The 18,716-nt window shown below is 28.1% G+C and overlaps 4 protein-coding genes, 1 long non-coding RNA gene and 3 other non-coding genes across 9 annotated transcripts; 4 read left to right on the top strand and 4 right to left on the bottom strand.

Annotated features, from left to right (window-relative positions):
- Positions 1 to 542: 542 nt before the first annotated feature.
- On the bottom strand, positions 543 to 3,443 carry LOC412414 (FAS-associated factor 2). The gene is made up of 8 exons (XM_006566479.3): positions 3,014 to 3,443; positions 2,845 to 2,925; positions 2,243 to 2,468; positions 1,980 to 2,166; positions 1,722 to 1,895; positions 1,532 to 1,627; positions 1,150 to 1,462; positions 543 to 1,052 (listed from the first exon to the last, which is right to left on the bottom strand). The coding sequence occupies exons 1-8, from the start codon at positions 3,074 to 3,076 to the stop codon at positions 888 to 890; spliced, it is 1,305 nt and encodes a 434-aa protein (XP_006566542.1). The 5' UTR covers positions 3,077 to 3,443; the 3' UTR covers positions 543 to 887.
- A 339-nt stretch (positions 3,444 to 3,782) lies between these two features.
- LOC102656725 lies at positions 3,783 to 4,378 on the top strand. The gene is made up of 2 exons (XM_006566474.3): positions 3,783 to 3,990; positions 4,146 to 4,378. The coding sequence occupies exons 1-2, from the start codon at positions 3,893 to 3,895 to the stop codon at positions 4,372 to 4,374; spliced, it is 327 nt and encodes a 108-aa protein (XP_006566537.1). The 5' UTR covers positions 3,783 to 3,892; the 3' UTR covers positions 4,375 to 4,378.
- Positions 4,371 to 8,983, bottom strand: LOC552738 (2-hydroxyacyl-CoA lyase 1-like). Its single transcript, NM_001277300.1, is given in 12 exon segments — positions 4,371 to 4,653; positions 4,737 to 4,860; positions 4,931 to 5,038; positions 5,126 to 5,363; positions 5,453 to 5,528; positions 5,599 to 5,784; positions 5,845 to 6,086; positions 6,167 to 6,343; positions 6,421 to 6,602; positions 7,059 to 7,143; positions 7,282 to 7,423; positions 8,873 to 8,983. Coding segments are annotated over 12 exon segments (1,701 nt in total). The 5' UTR covers positions 8,918 to 8,983; the 3' UTR covers positions 4,371 to 4,557.
- Positions 7,858 to 17,667, top strand: LOC725462 (vesicular glutamate transporter 2.1). Of its 2 annotated transcripts, none has more exons than XM_006566475.3 (5): positions 7,858 to 8,009; positions 14,223 to 15,054; positions 15,310 to 15,629; positions 15,751 to 15,995; positions 17,127 to 17,667. In XM_006566475.3, the coding sequence occupies exons 1-5, from the start codon at positions 7,958 to 7,960 to the stop codon at positions 17,268 to 17,270; spliced, it is 1,593 nt and encodes a 530-aa protein (XP_006566538.1). In that variant the 5' UTR covers positions 7,858 to 7,957; the 3' UTR covers positions 17,271 to 17,667. The 2 variants fall into 2 exon arrangements, with proteins under 2 accessions (XP_006566538.1, XP_001121305.2); XM_001121305.5 differs by lacking the exon at positions 7,858 to 8,009 and adding an exon at positions 12,368 to 12,623 and having other exon boundaries at positions 17,127 to 17,664.
- Positions 10,230 to 11,014, bottom strand: LOC107965228. The gene is made up of 2 exons (XR_001704924.2): positions 10,640 to 11,014; positions 10,230 to 10,570 (listed from the first exon to the last, which is right to left on the bottom strand). It is a non-coding gene; the product is annotated as an uncharacterized LOC107965228 (long non-coding RNA).
- On the top strand, positions 16,199 to 16,277 carry Mir6040 (microRNA 6040). The gene has a single exon (NR_127313.1). It is a non-coding gene; the product is annotated as a microRNA 6040 (primary transcript).
- Positions 16,771 to 16,868, top strand: Mir6000a (microRNA 6000a). Its single transcript, NR_127302.1, has one exon. It is a non-coding gene; the product is annotated as a microRNA 6000a (primary transcript).
- Mir6000b (microRNA 6000b) lies at positions 16,784 to 16,864 on the bottom strand. The gene has a single exon (NR_127314.1). It is a non-coding gene; the product is annotated as a microRNA 6000b (primary transcript).
- Positions 17,668 to 18,716: the final 1,049 nt, after the last annotated feature.

Genomic DNA, 18,716 nt, shown 5'->3' with positions numbered 1-18,716 from the left:
TTTCATTCAACTTTTCTTTTTCTTTCTGATACAGAAACTTGCATTGGATATAATTTAATGTGATTAGTAAATCTATTGCGTTTTTGCATCTAATAGCATTTTTAATAAGACTGACCAGAATTGTGAAGTAAAATGCAAAAGGAACCATACTTGTTAAAAATTTTTTGTTGATTATATTTAAAATACAGATTTAAGACAATGCAAAATTATTGTAATGTAGTTTCAATATTCATAAAATATTATGAAGTGTATGTGTGTATATATATATAAATATATATATATATGTATATATACATGAATTAAATCTGTACTTTAATTATAATATTTATTATGTTCGGTCATTTGTTTAAATTATTTACATTTCTTAGTCAGCTTATTAAAAAATTTGTTTGTAAGCTAAAATGTTAATTAAGACAAATATAATAAATGTTTGGTGTACAGCTTTTGTGAAGTCATATTATATATATATATATATATATATAAGTTCCTTTTTTTAGTTTCTACAACAAAATCTGTTGTTTTCTATTCAATATGTACTTTAGTGAGCGTATTATTCACAGTATATAATAAATGTAATCATAGTTGATACGATAGTTCTATGCAGAAAATGCAATACAATTAATCATTCTTTGATTTCTTTTTTTTTTAACATATTTTATAGATCTGTGATAAAACTGCATTCCTGACACTGTACTACGCTTCACATAAAATACTCGAATGTATCAAATATATATATATTTTTATGTGTGTGTATATATATATATATACATATATATGTATATATATATATATTATTTTTTTTTAATAAATGTCTCTTACGACAGTATCATTTTTCTGTGGAATGATACTTAAACATAAAGAATGCAATATTCAAATATCAATAAAGGTTAATCATCTAAATCATTGACATGGAGAACTTCTCTGTGTGTTAATCCGACGTCCGATAATGTTAAAATTTCTCTACACGGATATAGAATTCTTTTCGGAAAACTTGTAGTTATTTCAAAACTCACTGGAGAATCTGGCTGACTAAATATCCAATAGTATACATCCTAAAAAAAATAAAATAATTTATTATAATTATTATATTTAAATAATTTATTATATATTAAAATTAATAATAAATAAATTAAGAATCAAACGACATACTTCTACTGTATCAGACATTAGAAAACGTCTTTTCATTGTCCTTTCTCCAAGTTTAATTTGAAGATGACATGCATTAGGATTAGTAGGCTCTGGTTCAAGAGGCACTTTACAAACAGTAAGTTCTTTCTCACGACGAATGCGTTGAATTTCCATTTCTTGTGCATTTAATTGTTCTTTTTCTCTAGCCTCTTGTTCTTCGCGCGCTTTTCGTTCTTCTTCTCTTCTACGATCCTTTTCTTGATCTGCGCGTAATGATTCTTCGTAAGCCTGATCTTGTTGTTGACGTAAAGATTGCGCGGCACTACGTTCAGCTCTATAATAAAATAAATTAAACAATATGATAAAAAAAATATAAAATTTAACTAATTTTCATTTTTCTTACCTTTCTTGACGAGCTTGTATTAAATTAATTTCGTTGTGATCTATAATTGTTTGCAAACGAGATATTAAATCAGATGGTGATGGCGTGCCTTCCATTCTACAATATAAACATAATCTTTGATATTATAATTATATTCATTAATTTAAGAATTAAAAAAATTGTAAAATAAAATATATACATAGATTATTACCTGCCAACTATTGTCATTCTATTATCTTTTAAAACAATAATGGCTAAGAAAGGATAAGAACCAGATTTAAGAGCTTCTGCCACTTTATATCCTTCACCTGATTGTACATTACATGCCCAAAATAAAGTATGTGTATTTATATATCGAACAACTTCTAGATTACCCAATGTATTTCTATATATCAAAATTTAATTTTAATTATTTTAACTTTTTTTTAAAATTTATTTTCAATTTAATAGAACAATTTAAAAAAGTTACCTGCACCATTGATCAATATTTTGAGCTTCATCTTTATGTAAATACACCAATAAAAACCTCAATTCTTGTTTTGCATCAGAAAGAGCTTGACTATAAGAGCCTTGATAAAAAACAGGATGACTATTACCATAACATTCCTCATAACTTCGAATGAAGCTAATCACATCTTCCACAGGATCAGAAGATACTAAAATATAATTAATATGTTAATTTTAGTTTTTCTTATAGAATTGTTTTTTAATCATTATAAAATTGAAACATACCAGGTCTAACATTTCTCCTAAATATTGAAAGAAGTAGTTGTAAGATGCTGATCACTCTTTCATAACATAATGAAAAGATATACCATAAATAACTACCCCTGCCATTAGAGCTTCCAGAATAATGAAAATATATTCTAGAACTGCTGTCATCAACAACCTGAGGTGGTCGTGATCTTGAGTCCTGTGCATACATTGATGGTCTTCCTTCATACAAATTTAATTGTTCCTAAATAAAACAATGAAACATTTTTTTTACAATTATATTTACATCTATTTTTTTTAATTATATTTACATCTATTTTTCTAAAAATTTTCTAAAGTTTTCTAATTAATAAATATTAATTATTTAGATATATAAAATAAATAGTATAAAAATATATATTATTGACATTATATAAATAATATATAATATTTTTTAAGGATTTTTTATCAATCTATAATGAATTATTAATAACTTCTGTTACACAATTGACCTATATACGATATAAAAATCAAATATGTCAAAATTATAAAATAATTATATATAAAATTCTTTTTGTAATTTTATTGCAAATATATAACAATTAATAACATTTAAAGAATATATAACAAGAGAAATTTACCTGAACTGCAACCTCCAAATTCCAATTATGCCTTTGTAAGACATCTCTGCAAATTGACAGATCCTCGATGCCTGTCAAATCCTAAAATCATCACAATATTATTATTTCATTGTAATTATAAAAATTAAATTGAAAATTAAATAATTCAGCATATAACATGACGATTCACCTGAAATTGGAGGATTTTCTCAGTCTGATCACTGCTAAATCCATTTAACGCAAAATCTGCCATATTAATATATTTTGTCAGCAAAAGACTAGAAAAATCTTAACAATCTTTTAGTTACGCGGTTCCACAAAACGATTCTGAATTCATCAGCTAATAGAAAAACCAGGCACTCGAACAAAATTACGATCAAACTGCGCAAGCATTTGGAGCGTGATACCAAGAATGATTAACCTCAAGTGTACACGATCTCCAGTTTATGGACCTCTGTTCATTATCATCACGACACGTTTTGTCTCGTCGCTCTGTTCTATACTCAATGTTTTCGGTGTCATGACTTTTTACGATAATTTACAGTTTCAAGGTTCTATTTCATGCGACACGATTTTAAGTGACGTCAGCTGCATGCATTGGTGAAACGACAGTCAACAGTCCTTCTATATTGTCATTGGTAGAATGTTACTCTTGGTAACAACCAATAATATAAATTTTAATTAATTACTAGATATATATTTAAAAAAAAAATATAATAATAACGTAATAAAATTTTTATACAAATATATATACATATAATAAATTGAAATTTATTATATATGTATATATAATGTATATTTAAAATATAAAAATAACCAATGAAAAAATAGTACACAATAAGATTTTGGACCTATAATTTTTTACCTTTAATTTCAAAAAGAATCATTGATTATATCATTGGTTATAATATTCTTTGTTATGTATTGTGAATTATATTTAATTTTCATGATGTGTGGTATTTTATAATTCATTTATAATTCGTTATTTATAATTCATTATTTTATTGAAATTTTTATATAATTTTTATGTAATTATTCATCTGTTCTTAAAGTTCATAAAATAATTTTGATGCAAATGAGTACGGAATCAGATGAGTATCGTGAAATCGATATTAAAATTGAAATTCAAAAAACACTGATTTCTATTAACAATACAACATTAAAAATGTAAGATTCAAATACTTCTAAAAATTAAATATTTGTTTTATTATAAATCTTCGTTATTAATAAAAAATTTATATTTCAAAATATGTCCCAATAAATAATCTTATTTATTACATAAATAATAGTAAATAATTAAATAAATTTTTTTTATTCATTAGAAAAAATGAATTGGACATAATTAATGATCTTGTAAAAAAGAACGGACAACTTCATATAGCTGTAATTGATGCAAACAAGACATTAACCACAATAGCCCAAAACATGGACATAAATATTAATAATATTTTAAATAATGATGAAAGTGAAAGTGAATTGCAGTTTAATTTAAATAATTTATCTTCTGCTGCTTTTAAAGAAAAATTACTAGAATATTCAAACAATATGTAATTTTTAATTTTATTAATAAATATTTCATACATTTATATTTACATTTGTTTTTTACAAACAATAGAAATAAATTTAAAATTTATATTTTTTTCATTTCTTTTTACCATTATTTATATTTATCATTTATTTTTCACCATTAACCATTCACCATTATATGTTATAAAATTTATAAAATCAATAAATTTAAAGTTTCGATTCTGTTAACCAAGTAAATTTTTGTTCTTTACGATCTGCCTGGGGATTAATCATGATATTTAACAAACTAGGAGAATCAGTAATCTGTAATAAAGTTATTTTTCTATTAAAATTTTATAAAATAATTCATTAATTTTTATAAAAATTAAATGAAAAATTATGTTTACCTGAAGACATATCTTAAGTGCTTGCTGTATATCTTGTACAGTAGTGCAAAAGTATCCTTTGCGCCCAAACATTTCTAACATTTTTTCATAATGTGTTTCTGATGTTAAACAATTTGGTGGTGTTCTGAAAATCAATATATTTATAATATTTCTATATATTTATTTCTGTATGAGTATATTTTCAAAAAACTTACACTTGTGTTGATTCACCTGAGGCTTGTATTTGTCTGAATGTTTCTTTATCAAAACCACTATAAATACCATTATTATTTACTATAATAATAATAATAGGCAATTTATATCTAAAAATATAATATTAAAAATTATCAAAAAAATTAATCTAATCTTATATTTTTTAATCTTTGTATTTGATAACTTAAATTATTCACCTAAACATCGTTTCAATTTCCATGCCAGAAAATCCAAATGCACTATCTCCTTCTATACAAAGAACTCGCTTTGTAGGAGCATAATTTTTACAATAAAGAGCAGCTGCTATACCAAAACCCAAGCCAACACCCATAGTACCAAAAGTAGCAGCATCTAATCTATGTCGCGGTTTATTATTTAATAAAATCATCTTTCCGATATCCATAGTATTAGCTCCTTCTGAGCAAATAATACAATCTATGAAAAAATAAAAAATATTTATTATTTATTTCATAATTATATTATTAAATTTATATATTTTGCTTTATATAAAAACTTTTACTAGCCAGATGGAAGGACATCTTGAATATGTTTAAAAACAGCATAATAATTTAATGGTACTGAAGTATCCATTGATATTTTCTACAAAATAAAAAAAAAAAACAAAAAAAACGTTTTATTTTGTAGATTAGTATTAATATATGATATTTACCTGTATTATTGTTTTATTTTTATTTGATTTAGCTAATAAATCTTTCCACCATGGATTGTTTTCTGTAATAGACCATTTGTGTTCTTTCAAAATAGTAACAAGACTTTCTATAGCTGTAGATATGTCAGATTGAATTGCAATTGCAGAAGAAACAGAATTATGTAATTCTTCTGGACACAAATCGATCTACAATATGAATATATTAAACTTTTTTTAATAAAAATTATTCGAGCGATATTATAATACCTGTATCATTTTAACATCAGGCTGGAAGCGAGGCGGTTTGCCAAAGTGTAACATCCAATTTAATCTAGCACCTAACAATAAAATGACATCGCTTTGTTGCAATACATATGTTCTAGCGCTAGAAATACATCGTTCATCGGTATCCGGAACAACACCTTTAGCCATTGGCATAGGAAGAAAAGGAATTTTGGTTGAATATACTAAACTACGAACTTCATTTTCTGCTCTTCCATAGGCAGCTCCTTCAAAATTCCAAAAGAATTTGTAATTAATATAATTTTTTTCTTAAATCTATATGATAATATTTTATTATTACAACTACCTTTTCCTATAATTAACAATGGTTTTTTTGCTTGCATAAGCAAAGTAGCCGCTTGTTTAATAAGTCGATAATCGGGAAATATCAGTGGCGGTGGTGGGCATTGCGCTACTTTATATATATTTTCTTCATCAACTGATTGATTTAAGATAGTAGCTGGTAAATCTAAATACGCGACACCTAAAAAAATTCATAACATACACAAAGACGTATATTTTTTACTCTAATTAATTGTAAATTCTATACATCAGATCTACCTGGTCGACCATAAGTAGAACTTCGAACGGCTTTTTCCACGTGAAGCGGTATTAATACTGCAGACGGTGGTCTGACAGCATATTTACAATAGGGCTTACTAGATTCTACCTGTGGCCATTCCTGAAAACCTCCAATACCTTCATGGTCTTGAGCACAAGATCCACCAATTACTATGAGTGGCCTATATAAGAGCATGGAACAAATTACAATAATACAAATAATAAAAATAAAGAAATATTAAAAGAATAAAAGATCTTTTCTAATGTTTTTTATATTTTTTAATATAATTCTATGAAATATGGTTTATATAATCATTATCTAACTTGTAAATTATTTCTTTTAAATTAAATTAAATGACACAATGAATGTAAATCAAATTATATAATTATAATCATTTCATATAAGTTAACTATTTTTATGAGATGAAAGATTTGTACATTAATTAAAGGCATGATAATTATAATTCAATACAATAATATAAAAATTTTAATTGTTGTAATATGTGTGCTGTGACAATGAATTTTGCATGGAATATATTTCTATATATATTTCTTTCGAATAGAAAACATTTTTAATTTAGAATTTATAAAATGAAAATTAAACTATATTATAGTTATATAAACAAAACGAGATTTACCAGCAATTTATTTGAGCGTTTGCCATACCTCCGATAACATGAAGCAATCCTGGCCCAGAGACGCATAAAACTACTGCTGGTTTTCCTAATTATAAAAATTAATTAATTCGTGATATTCGCATAAATAAAAGAAAGAACCTTTACATGTAATAATGAATATTTTAATTATATCTTAAAAATCATTTGTTTCATATGTAACAATTCTTCCTTTTTTGCCGCTTACTCGTTAAATATCCATAAGCTTGCGCAGCATAACATGCAGCTTGTTCATTTCTAAATCCAAGATATTGAAGGCCCGCATTTTGCATGGATAAAGCTAAATCGATCACAGGATGTCCCATTATTCCAAAAACATACTCGATACCCTAAAAATATAATTTGTTCAAAACGAAAAATTATATTTTCATATTATATTGCACAGTTAATATGATATATATATATATATATATATAAAATTTGATAGTAATTAATTGTGAATTCAGTTGCTCAAACTGGTTTGAATCCAAATCTTTAGATAATTTATATATACTTATATATATATATCTATTATTACAAAAATTCATTGTAGTGAAAATGGAAAACAATTTTATTTTGTATATATTTTATTTTTTTATATTAAAAAAAAAAGGATAACATGATAAGGATAAAAGGAATATAATTATAGATAAGATAAGTAATTTTTTGTGATAATGACATTAATAACTAAAAATATTAAATATTAATCACTATATATGCGGTACAAAAAACATTGTAAACATGATAAGTAGAGAATTGCAATTGATTCACTGATTATTTTTCATCAATGCACATTTTAGTTTCAGTTGTGCACTGTATAGCCGGTCTAGCCTGTTATACAGCACGAATACGTTAACTAAAAAATTTATCTAAACAAAAACGCAATGTTCCGTTACGAAGAGGAGGGAATTCCCCTTATATCGCGAGTAAGGAAACGTAAGTATTTATTTATTTAAAATCTTAATAATTTAATATATGTATTTTAAGTATAAATTCAAAAACAAATACTGTATGTAAATAATAAATAGTATATATACGTATACATCTATAATAAAATAAAATTTACGTATCATCAATCATAAATTTTTATATTTTTAAAACAGTCGCAATAATTTTATTTTTGAAACAAGAACAAAATAAGAATATAAATATATTTTTAAAAAATTTTTAACATATTATATCGTATTATATTTTCTGAATTTTATAAATTTAGTAAATTAATCATGCATTTAATAATTAAATGATTTGATTAAAATTAATTTTTTTAAATTAATTTATGCCAATGTTTTCTTATTAATTTTAATTTGAATTGAATCAACTTGATAAAACATTTTATTAACATCAATGCTGACAATTTTTCTTTTCTTCTATAAATCTTTACGAAATTTGTGTAAATTTAATTTCATAATTCGTTCAATATTTACATTTTTAAGTAATAATACGTATATTTATATTGTTAATTATTCAAAAACAATTTAGTACTATGTACAAAAGTGCTGTTTATAAATAAATAAGATGTTACGTGCTAAATCTAGATATTATTATTACACGAAAATAAATATATTTTAAAAGATCGAATATCTCTTAATCTCTAATTGTTTCTGAATATTTTTCGTATAAATTAATATTTATTATTTACATTTTTTTTTATTTATTTCTCTTTCATTTGCGAATTTTTGACAGTAACATATATAACACTAATAAAAAATCACATAACCTTAAATGTCACTGCGAAAACAATTAAAAATCATGAACAAGAAAAAATGAATAAAAAGAAAAAAAACGGAAAAGTTCAATACCTGTTGCTTCAAAGCTTCGGCGGTTATTTGATTCCCGTTTTTCATTTTCAAATTAATTTTACCAATGTAACACGCGTTACGATATTAACTGTTATCAGAATTGTAAGCAACTGGCTAATCTATAAATATGCTTTCGCAGACATCGGTAATGAACTTTGAAACGAAAAAAATATGATTCAAGGTTTTAAACATTTATTCAATTTATTTAAATTATTAACCTCTGATAATATATTATTAATTTTAATTTTGCGAAAAAAAAAAAAAAACAAATTCAAAATTACAATCGATATGTTTATACAAATACAATATTTAGATATATTTAATGTACCATGTAGAGTTTTTCCCCAAAAACGGAACATCTAATTATCTTCTTTAATTACTAATGGTTTCAAGGTCATTGCTGTCGACATATTAAGGTTGTCGACATCCTTTAAAAGAAATAAAGATTTCTATTTTATAAATATCAGAAATAGCACTGATTAACATTTGCTTACGTATCTGAATTTTTAATTAACAAAAATAAAATAATCTTGAGCTTTCTTAATGAATCAAAAAAAATTTTCATTTTATTACAACAGCAAGGATATACCGTTTAGGTAACAGATTTATTTTCAAACTGTTTATTTAAAAATATAGGGTCAGCGTTTCTCAAATTGTGTTCCACAAAAAGTGAATAAATTTTTAATTAAATTTCGTGAATTTAAGTATTAAGGCAAATTTAAACAAAATTCAAAAATATTTAAAAATCAGACATTTTTTTCTTCGCGTTCTTCTTATTGAAACCAATACTTCAATTTATTATCTCGTGAAAAAATCTTGCAAAAATGACAATCGTTCCGTGAAAATTTCAGGATTTGTGAAGTGTTCCGTAGAAAAAGCTAGCAAAACCGTAGGATATATACCTGAACGAAATTTAGTTTGAAAAGCATGACGAGTCCAAGAGTTATGACTCTCAGGGTACCTGAAACACGGCATTACAAAGTATGCACAGGCCCATTTTCCCCATTTTTGAAAATTCGTTTTCACCATTTCTCCTTTATTTCGAGCCTCATTGTCAATAGCCCGACCTTTGAAAAATTTGCTTGTCCGACGTTCGTGATTTATTATCGCACTACCACGAACCACCTAACCGAATATCTTCATATTGTGAAAGTTTCTATTTTTAATGCATCTTATTCTTCTTTGGAATAAATTAAAAAGTTTATCAAATCTTAATCAATCCAAATATATATTTTGTTGAATTCTTAAATTGATATATAATTAATATATAAATAAATAAATAAATATATATATATATATATAAATAAGTGTAAATAAATTCATTTGTAAATTTGTTGAATTCTAATTAAAATTTTTATCGAGTAAAAAAAAAAATTTACTTTAAAATATAATATATTAAAAATTATTTTTAAGCATAATAGACATAGTTTGCCTGCTAGTCACTCAATTGCCCGTTGACCTTATCTAACGCTTGAAAGTTTTCTGCAGGTAGGTAGAGGTCCATTGAACACTTCTGTACATAGATTTATTTGAGCCCAAGGATTTTGCTAAGAAATGCACAAAGTTTATTGTCGAAGGGCACAGAATGGTCTCCAATGGACCAAGGGCCTGACCGTAGAGAGATGTATAATTACTTTTCATGGGTCAGGATAATCCGTGTAAATTTTTAGAAAGTAAGTCTGCAACAGCGCTGCATACCTGGGGTATTTGGAAATATTTTAAACGTAAAATATTTTTAACAACAAACTTACTTACTTACTTACTTACTTTCTACTTTAGTATGCAATCTTCTTGGATAATTGAATAATTATTTAATCATCAATGTAGTCACTCAACAGAGAGATTCACACATTTGAATAAAATAAGTAAAACATTCAACAAGTTATAAAAATCTTCCACATGTATAGTTATAATTATCTTTACAAAGATTTATATCATTATAATAAATATTTATTATATATTTTTCAATCTATAAGTTAAGGATCAAATTATTATTCAAAATTGCAACAATTATCATCAATCCATCCATGTATAAGGATATATAATTTAATCATTTCCTGTTGTTTACAATGACTCGTCCAAAAATATATTTTGTTGAATAAAAAAAAAAAATTGAATCATTTATTTCTCTTCTAATTCTTTTATTCTATTTTATTTCTATTTTTATTTTTTCCAATCTAAAATCACACTTATAATAAAAAAGAAATTGATCAAGAAAGAAAAGAATTATTTATTTTTATTTTTATTTTTTCCAATCTAAAAATCACACTTTCATCACTCATATCTGCAGATCATTGGATCATATTATTATTTTTTATTTCTCCTATTTTCTTCAATACTGATTCACAGTGTCTTCTTTCAATTAACATGGCGATTCATGTCAACAAGAGCACCGATAATTGGTAGCCTGTTACCGATGGACACAAAAGTTTATCGATAGCCACCGAAGACAATGATCTTTTTGCATAACAGTGATCGAGTTAATGTACTGTAATTACTTTGAATACGCGCGATAATTCGAATCGATGCATTTTTTCTTGAGTCACAAGTGAAATCCGACCGTGATGTTTCTACAAAACAAGATTTCAAGATATTCCTTTTTAATTAAACACACATATACATAAACATTATTTTTAATCGTTAATCGATCGAGAAATATGATTTTATCTTAAAAAAAAAGAAAAAATGGAAAAGGGGCGTATGACACATCGCGGAAATTCCGTAGCCGGTGCACAAATTCGCACGTGCAATCTGTAAACCGCAGAATTACGTAAAATGTTGGCAAATTATTGAAAATTAAGGAAGCCGCGTCCCACGACGTTGAACCGGAATCATAATGAACACGCGACAATAACAGAGAATAATGGAAGAGTCGATTTTTTTTTGCGTCCACGTATCGTTTCGTCTAATCTTTTTTTTTTTTTTTTTCCTTTCCTTTCCTTTTTTTCATTCAACCGTCAAATTGGATACAAGTAAATGGTGTAAAGTAAGAAATATTTATCTTATCGAAGAGCAGTTATTTTATAAATTTTCACGAAGAGTTTTTTAACAAAAAAAGTGCAATAATTTTTGCTGGAACGGCATAATAATTCGAATACCGAAGACCGATTATTTACCATCTTCTCGATTTAAATTCGATCCAATTCGATAGTAATAGTAAAAAAGTATATATGGATGAGTTAAAAAAAAATTGATATATTTAATCGTATGTAAAATTATTCTTTAAAGTTTTTAAAATATTTGAATAATTTTATCGTTAAGAAAATAAGAAGCTTCCATTCCAATGGCTATTTGAAATGGTGGAAAAAATGGCGAAAAGGGAAAGAAAATAATGGTCAGCAGGCCTGCACACAAGCTGCAGGAGTAACATGGGTTCAATCCCTAAAATTCGATGTCCTTTCCTATGTTATCCTATGGAAGGGATGTACCTGCTTCCCCACCTTACTCTCACCTACCGACCACTTAAATAGGCAGCGGAATAACCGATGTCATCAGTTGGCTGTTAGCGGTTTCGAGTCGGTTCTCGAGATTCAGAATTAAACTTACTTTTGCGGGATTCATAAATCCATCAAATCCTTCGAGATCGACTTTTCCTTCGAGAAAAAAAAAAAAAAAAAATATTTTTCTCCCTCGAACAATGTTACGAAGAGATCTTTCGTACATATAACAACGATAACTGGTGCGTGTCGAGAAATTCTTTTTTGCTGAAACCACAGAATGTACAAGCAGTATTACAAGAAATTCTTCCCACGTAAGTAGAGAGAATATCTTTTATTTAATTTATTTTTCTTACGTGTTATTAAACCTGATTTTCTGTGTGAAACGACCGGTTTGTATTCTAATCAATTTCCTATTTCCTTTTTTTTTTTTTTTTTATTTCGATTCATTCAATTGAAATAATTCCAAAATAAAATATTTTAGATCAGAAGAATACCGGTACCAAGAAGTTCGTCGTCATTTTCGGCGAACAATTCGAAATTTCGATACGTTTCGATGTTTACCGTGATTTAGTATGATCGGTGTATTTCATTCTTACCGGCATAGATTTCGAATCATGCCCGTTATTTAACCTTATTACAAGATTATCGTTCAAATTACGTAGTTAATTCTCCTTTTGAAAAATCACCGTTCTCCACTGTAACGAAATAATATTCTGCATTCTGTCTCTTCTGTTCCGTCTTCTTTCTTTCTTTCTATCTATCTTTCCTTCTTTCTTTCTTCTTTATATATAGTTACTTGAAATTTTTCATAATTTTATCGCTCCTTTATGTGCTTCTTCGATATCGTATTACACATTATATATTTTTACATAGATTGGGTAAATTCGAATCAAATATCTAATAAAGAAACTTTTCATTGGAATAATACACGAAACGGGAATAGGATCTGTAACCAGAGCAGTATCAATTTTGTAAATAACGGCACACGGCAACGATAGTTTGTAAATACAGTGTGGAATGCTTGGAAAGTGGTCGAGAACTTTCTTTGAAAGACGTACCTACTATATATGTGACTAGGAATAATGAGTATTATGGGAAAGATCTTAACAATCAAATATAACGTTTATCCTCTTTCTTTCGCGTAAGAAGATAAGTCATATTATAAGTCATGTAATTTTTACATATTTTTATATTTAATTTTCAAACTTTTCAAAAATCTTTCAAAATCTTTCTTTAACGATTATATAATTCCTTTCTTTTTTTTTCTAACAACAAATTGTTACTCTCTCCAGATATTCGTAAAAATTTAATGGAAATTCAAACGATTTAAAAAATAGATAGAAAAATTAATCGGTATATGAATGAGAAAACTCGAGCTTATAGAATAGAAATTAATTAAAAAAAAATAGAAAAACAAATGGTCAAATTTACATCGAGCGATCATAGTTGGCATGACACGTTGATTCGACAATCTGTGTCAATTTGTATTAATCACTAGTCAATTAGCCAATTAATTTTTTAATCTTTATTTACGTACGTTATCTTTTTTACGTTTGAATCCTTTTCGGTGCTTTATTGCGAGATCTGTCCACAAAGGTATGCCCTTCTGGTTTTTTACCCATCCCGATTCCCCAATTTGGAAATTTATAAGTAAGTAAACAAAAAAAAATTGTTGCGAGCGACAATTTCAAAATTTTCCTTTCCGATATCCTTCCCCGAATATTCTTCTCTATCTAATCTCTGCGAACAAACGATCCATACATTTTCATTAAAAATTAAAAGATCTTCTCTATCCTATTCCTGTATGAACTAAATATACGAACTAATGTAATAATAATAATAATAAAAAAAAGCAAGGACATCACCGAACTTGTCACAACACTTTTTATCATACCACACACTTTTCACAGGATGGCTGCCGACGCGAGTTTTGATCGGTATAATGATGTTCACGGCATGCTGGACCAATTACATGTTGAGGTTACAAATGCCGATCCTGGCCGTGCCGATGATCAAGGCCCGGGCCGTAGCAGGTAGCAACATAACGAGCGCTGCATGCGACGTTAGAATACGTCGCGCCATCGCTTGGCTGGATCCTGGCATACATCTCGAAGATTATATCCTTGCGGAGAGGTTAGAAGCCGCTCAAAATGCAGCTGTCAATTCGAAGGCGTACAACATTCGCGTAAGGAGATCAGACGCGATCAGGCCGCCCGGTATATACGTATTCAACGGTCTACCTTTTGATTGGAGGCCCGAAATTCGCGGCCAATTAATAGCCGCATACAGTTACGGTAATGTGCCTGGAAATTTATTGGGCGGCATGATGGCCGTTAAATGGGGCGCAAAGAACGCGATACTCTGGACATCGATTCTCGCAGTCACGATATCGTTCTTCAGCCCGATTCTCGCACAATTTCACTGGGGCGTTCTATTATTCACGAGGATAATCATCGGTCTGACCGGTGGTATAACGTTCCCGGCGTGTCACAGTTTGGTGGCGCGTTGGGCGCCTCCGAACGAAAAGGCACGTTTTGTTTGGTCGTTGCTCGGCGGCACGTTCGGTACCATTTTCACGTATCCATTGGTCGCTGGTATAGCAGAGTCGTTGGATTGGGAGAGCGGATGGTACATTCCATCGTTGATGATGGTGGTTTGGATATTTTTTTGGGCGTTGATCACGTACGATTCTCCCGAAGAGCATCCTGGTATCACGACTGAGGAAAAAGAATACATTATCACGTGAGTGTCTTGTGTGAAAATTATATTATCGAATACTTAATACTTAATACTTATTCTTTCTCTCTCTCTCTCTCTCTCTCTCTCTCTCTCTCTCTCTCTCTCTCTCTCTCTCTCTCTCTCTCTCTCTCTCTCTCTCTCTCTCTCTCTCTCTCTCTCTCTCTCTCTCTATTTCTCTCTCCGTCAGTTTTAAAACGACGGAGAGATGTGTTGTATGCTTAATGTTTTTTTTTTTTTCCTCTGTTTCTTTCTTCTCAGTGAACAAGCGGGCACAGTTCGCAAAGTAAAGCCGACGTTGAAACAAACACCGTTAAAAGAAATATTTACTTCAATACCGTTCCTCAGCTTGATCGTGTGCCATTTCGGGAATATGTTTCTCCTCTTCTTTTATCAGAACGCCATGATGATTTATCTAACGAAAGCTTTAGGATTCGAATTGACCAGAGGCGGGGTCGCAGCTGCCCTTCCCTGGCTTTTCAGGATGGTCTTCGGCTTCTTTTTCAGTTGGGCCGGTGATACGTTGAAGAGGAAGAATATCTTCAGACTCACCACTATACGTAAAGGCGCAACGATATTCTGTAAGGGCGGCCAATTAAATCTGAATCTTATCTTATCTTATTACGTTTCACCGATAGAAGAGAATATTTTTCTTATTTTTCTTTTTTTTTCTTTTCGTTTCTTTTTTTTTTTTTTTTGTAGCTCATTTTCTGCCCGGAGTCTTCTTCATTTTGGTCGGATACGTTGGATGCAGGTTCGTGCTCGCCAACATATTTCTCATGCTGGCGCTTGGCTTTAACGGAGCTGCGAGCATCTCCAACCTGTCCAACAATCAAGATCTTTCCCCGAATTTTGCCGGTTTTCTATACGGTATCATGAACACTATCGGTTGTACTTCCGGTTTTATTATTTCTCCTTTGGTCGAGGAGATAGCTGGAAAATATGGAGTAAGTAAGCCTTTCTGCGCAGACTTCTAAAAGTGTAAGAGTGTCTGCTTTGCTTCCGCTTATTGCTTCCTAATCGCAGCGGCAATTATTATACGTGTCAAATTATTCGCATTGAGAATTATGTAATTTTTTATTTGTGCGCTCATTGTGTGCGATAGAGTAACGAATATCTTATTACAGTTGCGCACGGTAAAGGTGCTCTTGGCATATTCGAGACCTCAGTCCAGCCTTGTACTGTGTTGCGTAACTCCATAGTACGGGCAGTACTGGGAAATCGTGTGTGCGATGTATCCAAAATGAAATTGCTTCAAAATTTTATGCGCGCTATGCGTTCGACTCGAGATTTCACTGCTCGCTTCGCTATATATATATATATATACGCTCTACTTTCATATTCATTGCATTTGCAATTTCTCTGCTGTAAACGATACGATAAATATGTTTTTGAATATCTAGAACAGAATTAGAGATATATACAAGAGTGATACAATGAATGCGATATATGTAATGTACATATATATATATATATGTATACATGATCTGTAATTTTCGCATTCGTGCATAAAGTACTAATTAATATGTCAATATCGATAAACCAATCCGGTATATAAGAAATCGCATAAGTTAAACAGCAGATGGCCTTGCTAAGCTATAATCTCACTCACATCTATTCAGATTTTTGCGATGGTGACGACTTGTGGGTACATCTCGTCTCTGTATTATCAAATTTTTATAGTACGAGGTGTATCTGCTGGCTAATACTATTTACATCTATTCAGATACTCGTGGTGGTGACGACTCGTGGGTACTACTCGTCTCTATATCATCAAATTTATAGTACGAGAAGTACCCACAAGACGCATCATCAAGTAATCCATCCATGCAACGCAGTTAACATCTAATCGTACAACATTTTATCGTTTTTCCTTCATCTCTGTGTGGGTATGTGTGGCGTATTTTTTTTTTTTTTTTCTGTACATAGCTCATTAATCAACGCTTAATGCTTATTATTACGTATCCTTACATTTTCTATCAATCTTATTATTATCTATAAATTTGCTAAATGTTTAAATCTTGATCTTGCAAATGTTATATGCATGTTTAGTTTTTCTTTTTAATTCCTATTTTTAGAATCCTATCGAAAGATGGCAAACATTGTTCTGGATCGGTGCAGGGGTGTGCATAGTTTGCATGATCGTCTTTCTAATCGGAGGAAGCGGAAACATTCAACCTTGGAACGAGGTTCGAATTGAAGAAGATGAGGCCGAAACTTAATTATAATTTAAAACTTTTATTTTTAACGTTAAATATTTCTGCGACAAAAAAAAAAAGGTTAAAATAAGTATTAATTTAAATTATAAATTACGTATGTTGAATTTTTATAAAAATCATAATAGCGTTTTACTTATATTTTTATCGTACTGACAAATAGATAGAATTATCGTGGATGCATAAGAAATATTATTGTAAATATTTTATAAATCTCTCGATGGAAATAGATAAGTTCTAGTAGAGAGAGAGAAAATAGCGCAAAATTTTATTAAAATTTCAAGAATTTATATGAAATTATAGAAGAGAACAAAGTTCTCAAAATTTTTTATACGATTTGTTAGAATGTTATAGAATATAATCGAGTGTTTCTTTATTGAATAAATTTAATATAAATAAATTATTTGAACCAAAGTTAATTCTCATTCGTCTTTCGTGTCAATTTCGTGACACACTTTTTATGTAAAAAATAAAGTTGTTCTGTTATTTGTAAAAAAATATTGATTTAAATTTTTATTTTTTTTAACATGAAATATATGTATCTTGTATTGTTAATAACAAAATATAATAAAAGCAAATGTGATATGAAATATGATATTTGTTACAAAAATGTTTGTACATTAATTAATATAATTTAATAAACTAAATTTAAAAAATAAACATAGTATTTTAATTACAACGTATAATTCTTATATTTTGCCAAGTCAATTAATGGAGAGATCTTTGCAAGGTTTTAATTGTTGCATGATTAATTTATTAAATTTGTATATTGATATAAATTGAAAGAAGAGAAGGAAAAACGTTATATCTATTTTCTCTTCGTTCTTTTTCACATGGCAAAATTAAGAACAAAAATAAGATTGAAGCAATATAAAATCGAATACATGCAAATGAAATCTCCGAAAACTTCAAGTAATTTCTACTATATTATAAATTTTTATTTTATTTTTGATAAAATAAAATAATTATTTTTTCATTTTATTGATTATTGATTGTGTCAATTTGAAAGACATATTATTAAAATGAAAGATGGATGAGAATTAAATGTTGTTTCGTTATTTATAAAAAATATGTTTCAAATTAATGTTTAATTTCAATAAATAAAAAAAATATCTTAAATTTTAATAAAAAGTCAAGGTAGTTCTATACAATGAATATCAACAAAAAATGTAGAATAAAAATTTTATCATTTAAATTTTTGTTTTTGACAAAATTCTAAATTAAATATATAATTAAAAAATCGTGTAATCGGTGGATTTCAAAATTTATTTTTTCGAAAATTTATTTTTTTTTAAATGAGAAAAATTTTATTTGAAACACTTTTTGCTTATTTCATATGTAAAATAACCACCTATTATAATATTTCATTCGTTATTTAATTGAGAAATAGCCTTTTAAGTACTGAGTTAAAATTGGCTAAAATTTTTCAAATTTATTTTACTTAAATAAGCG

The sequence above is a fragment of the Apis mellifera genome, linkage group LG11 (genome assembly GCF_003254395.2).
Source record: "Apis mellifera strain DH4 linkage group LG11, Amel_HAv3.1, whole genome shotgun sequence".
Classification (NCBI taxonomy): Eukaryota; Metazoa; Arthropoda; class Insecta; order Hymenoptera; family Apidae; genus Apis; species Apis mellifera.
This window is presented reverse-complemented; position numbering and strand designations above follow the sequence as displayed.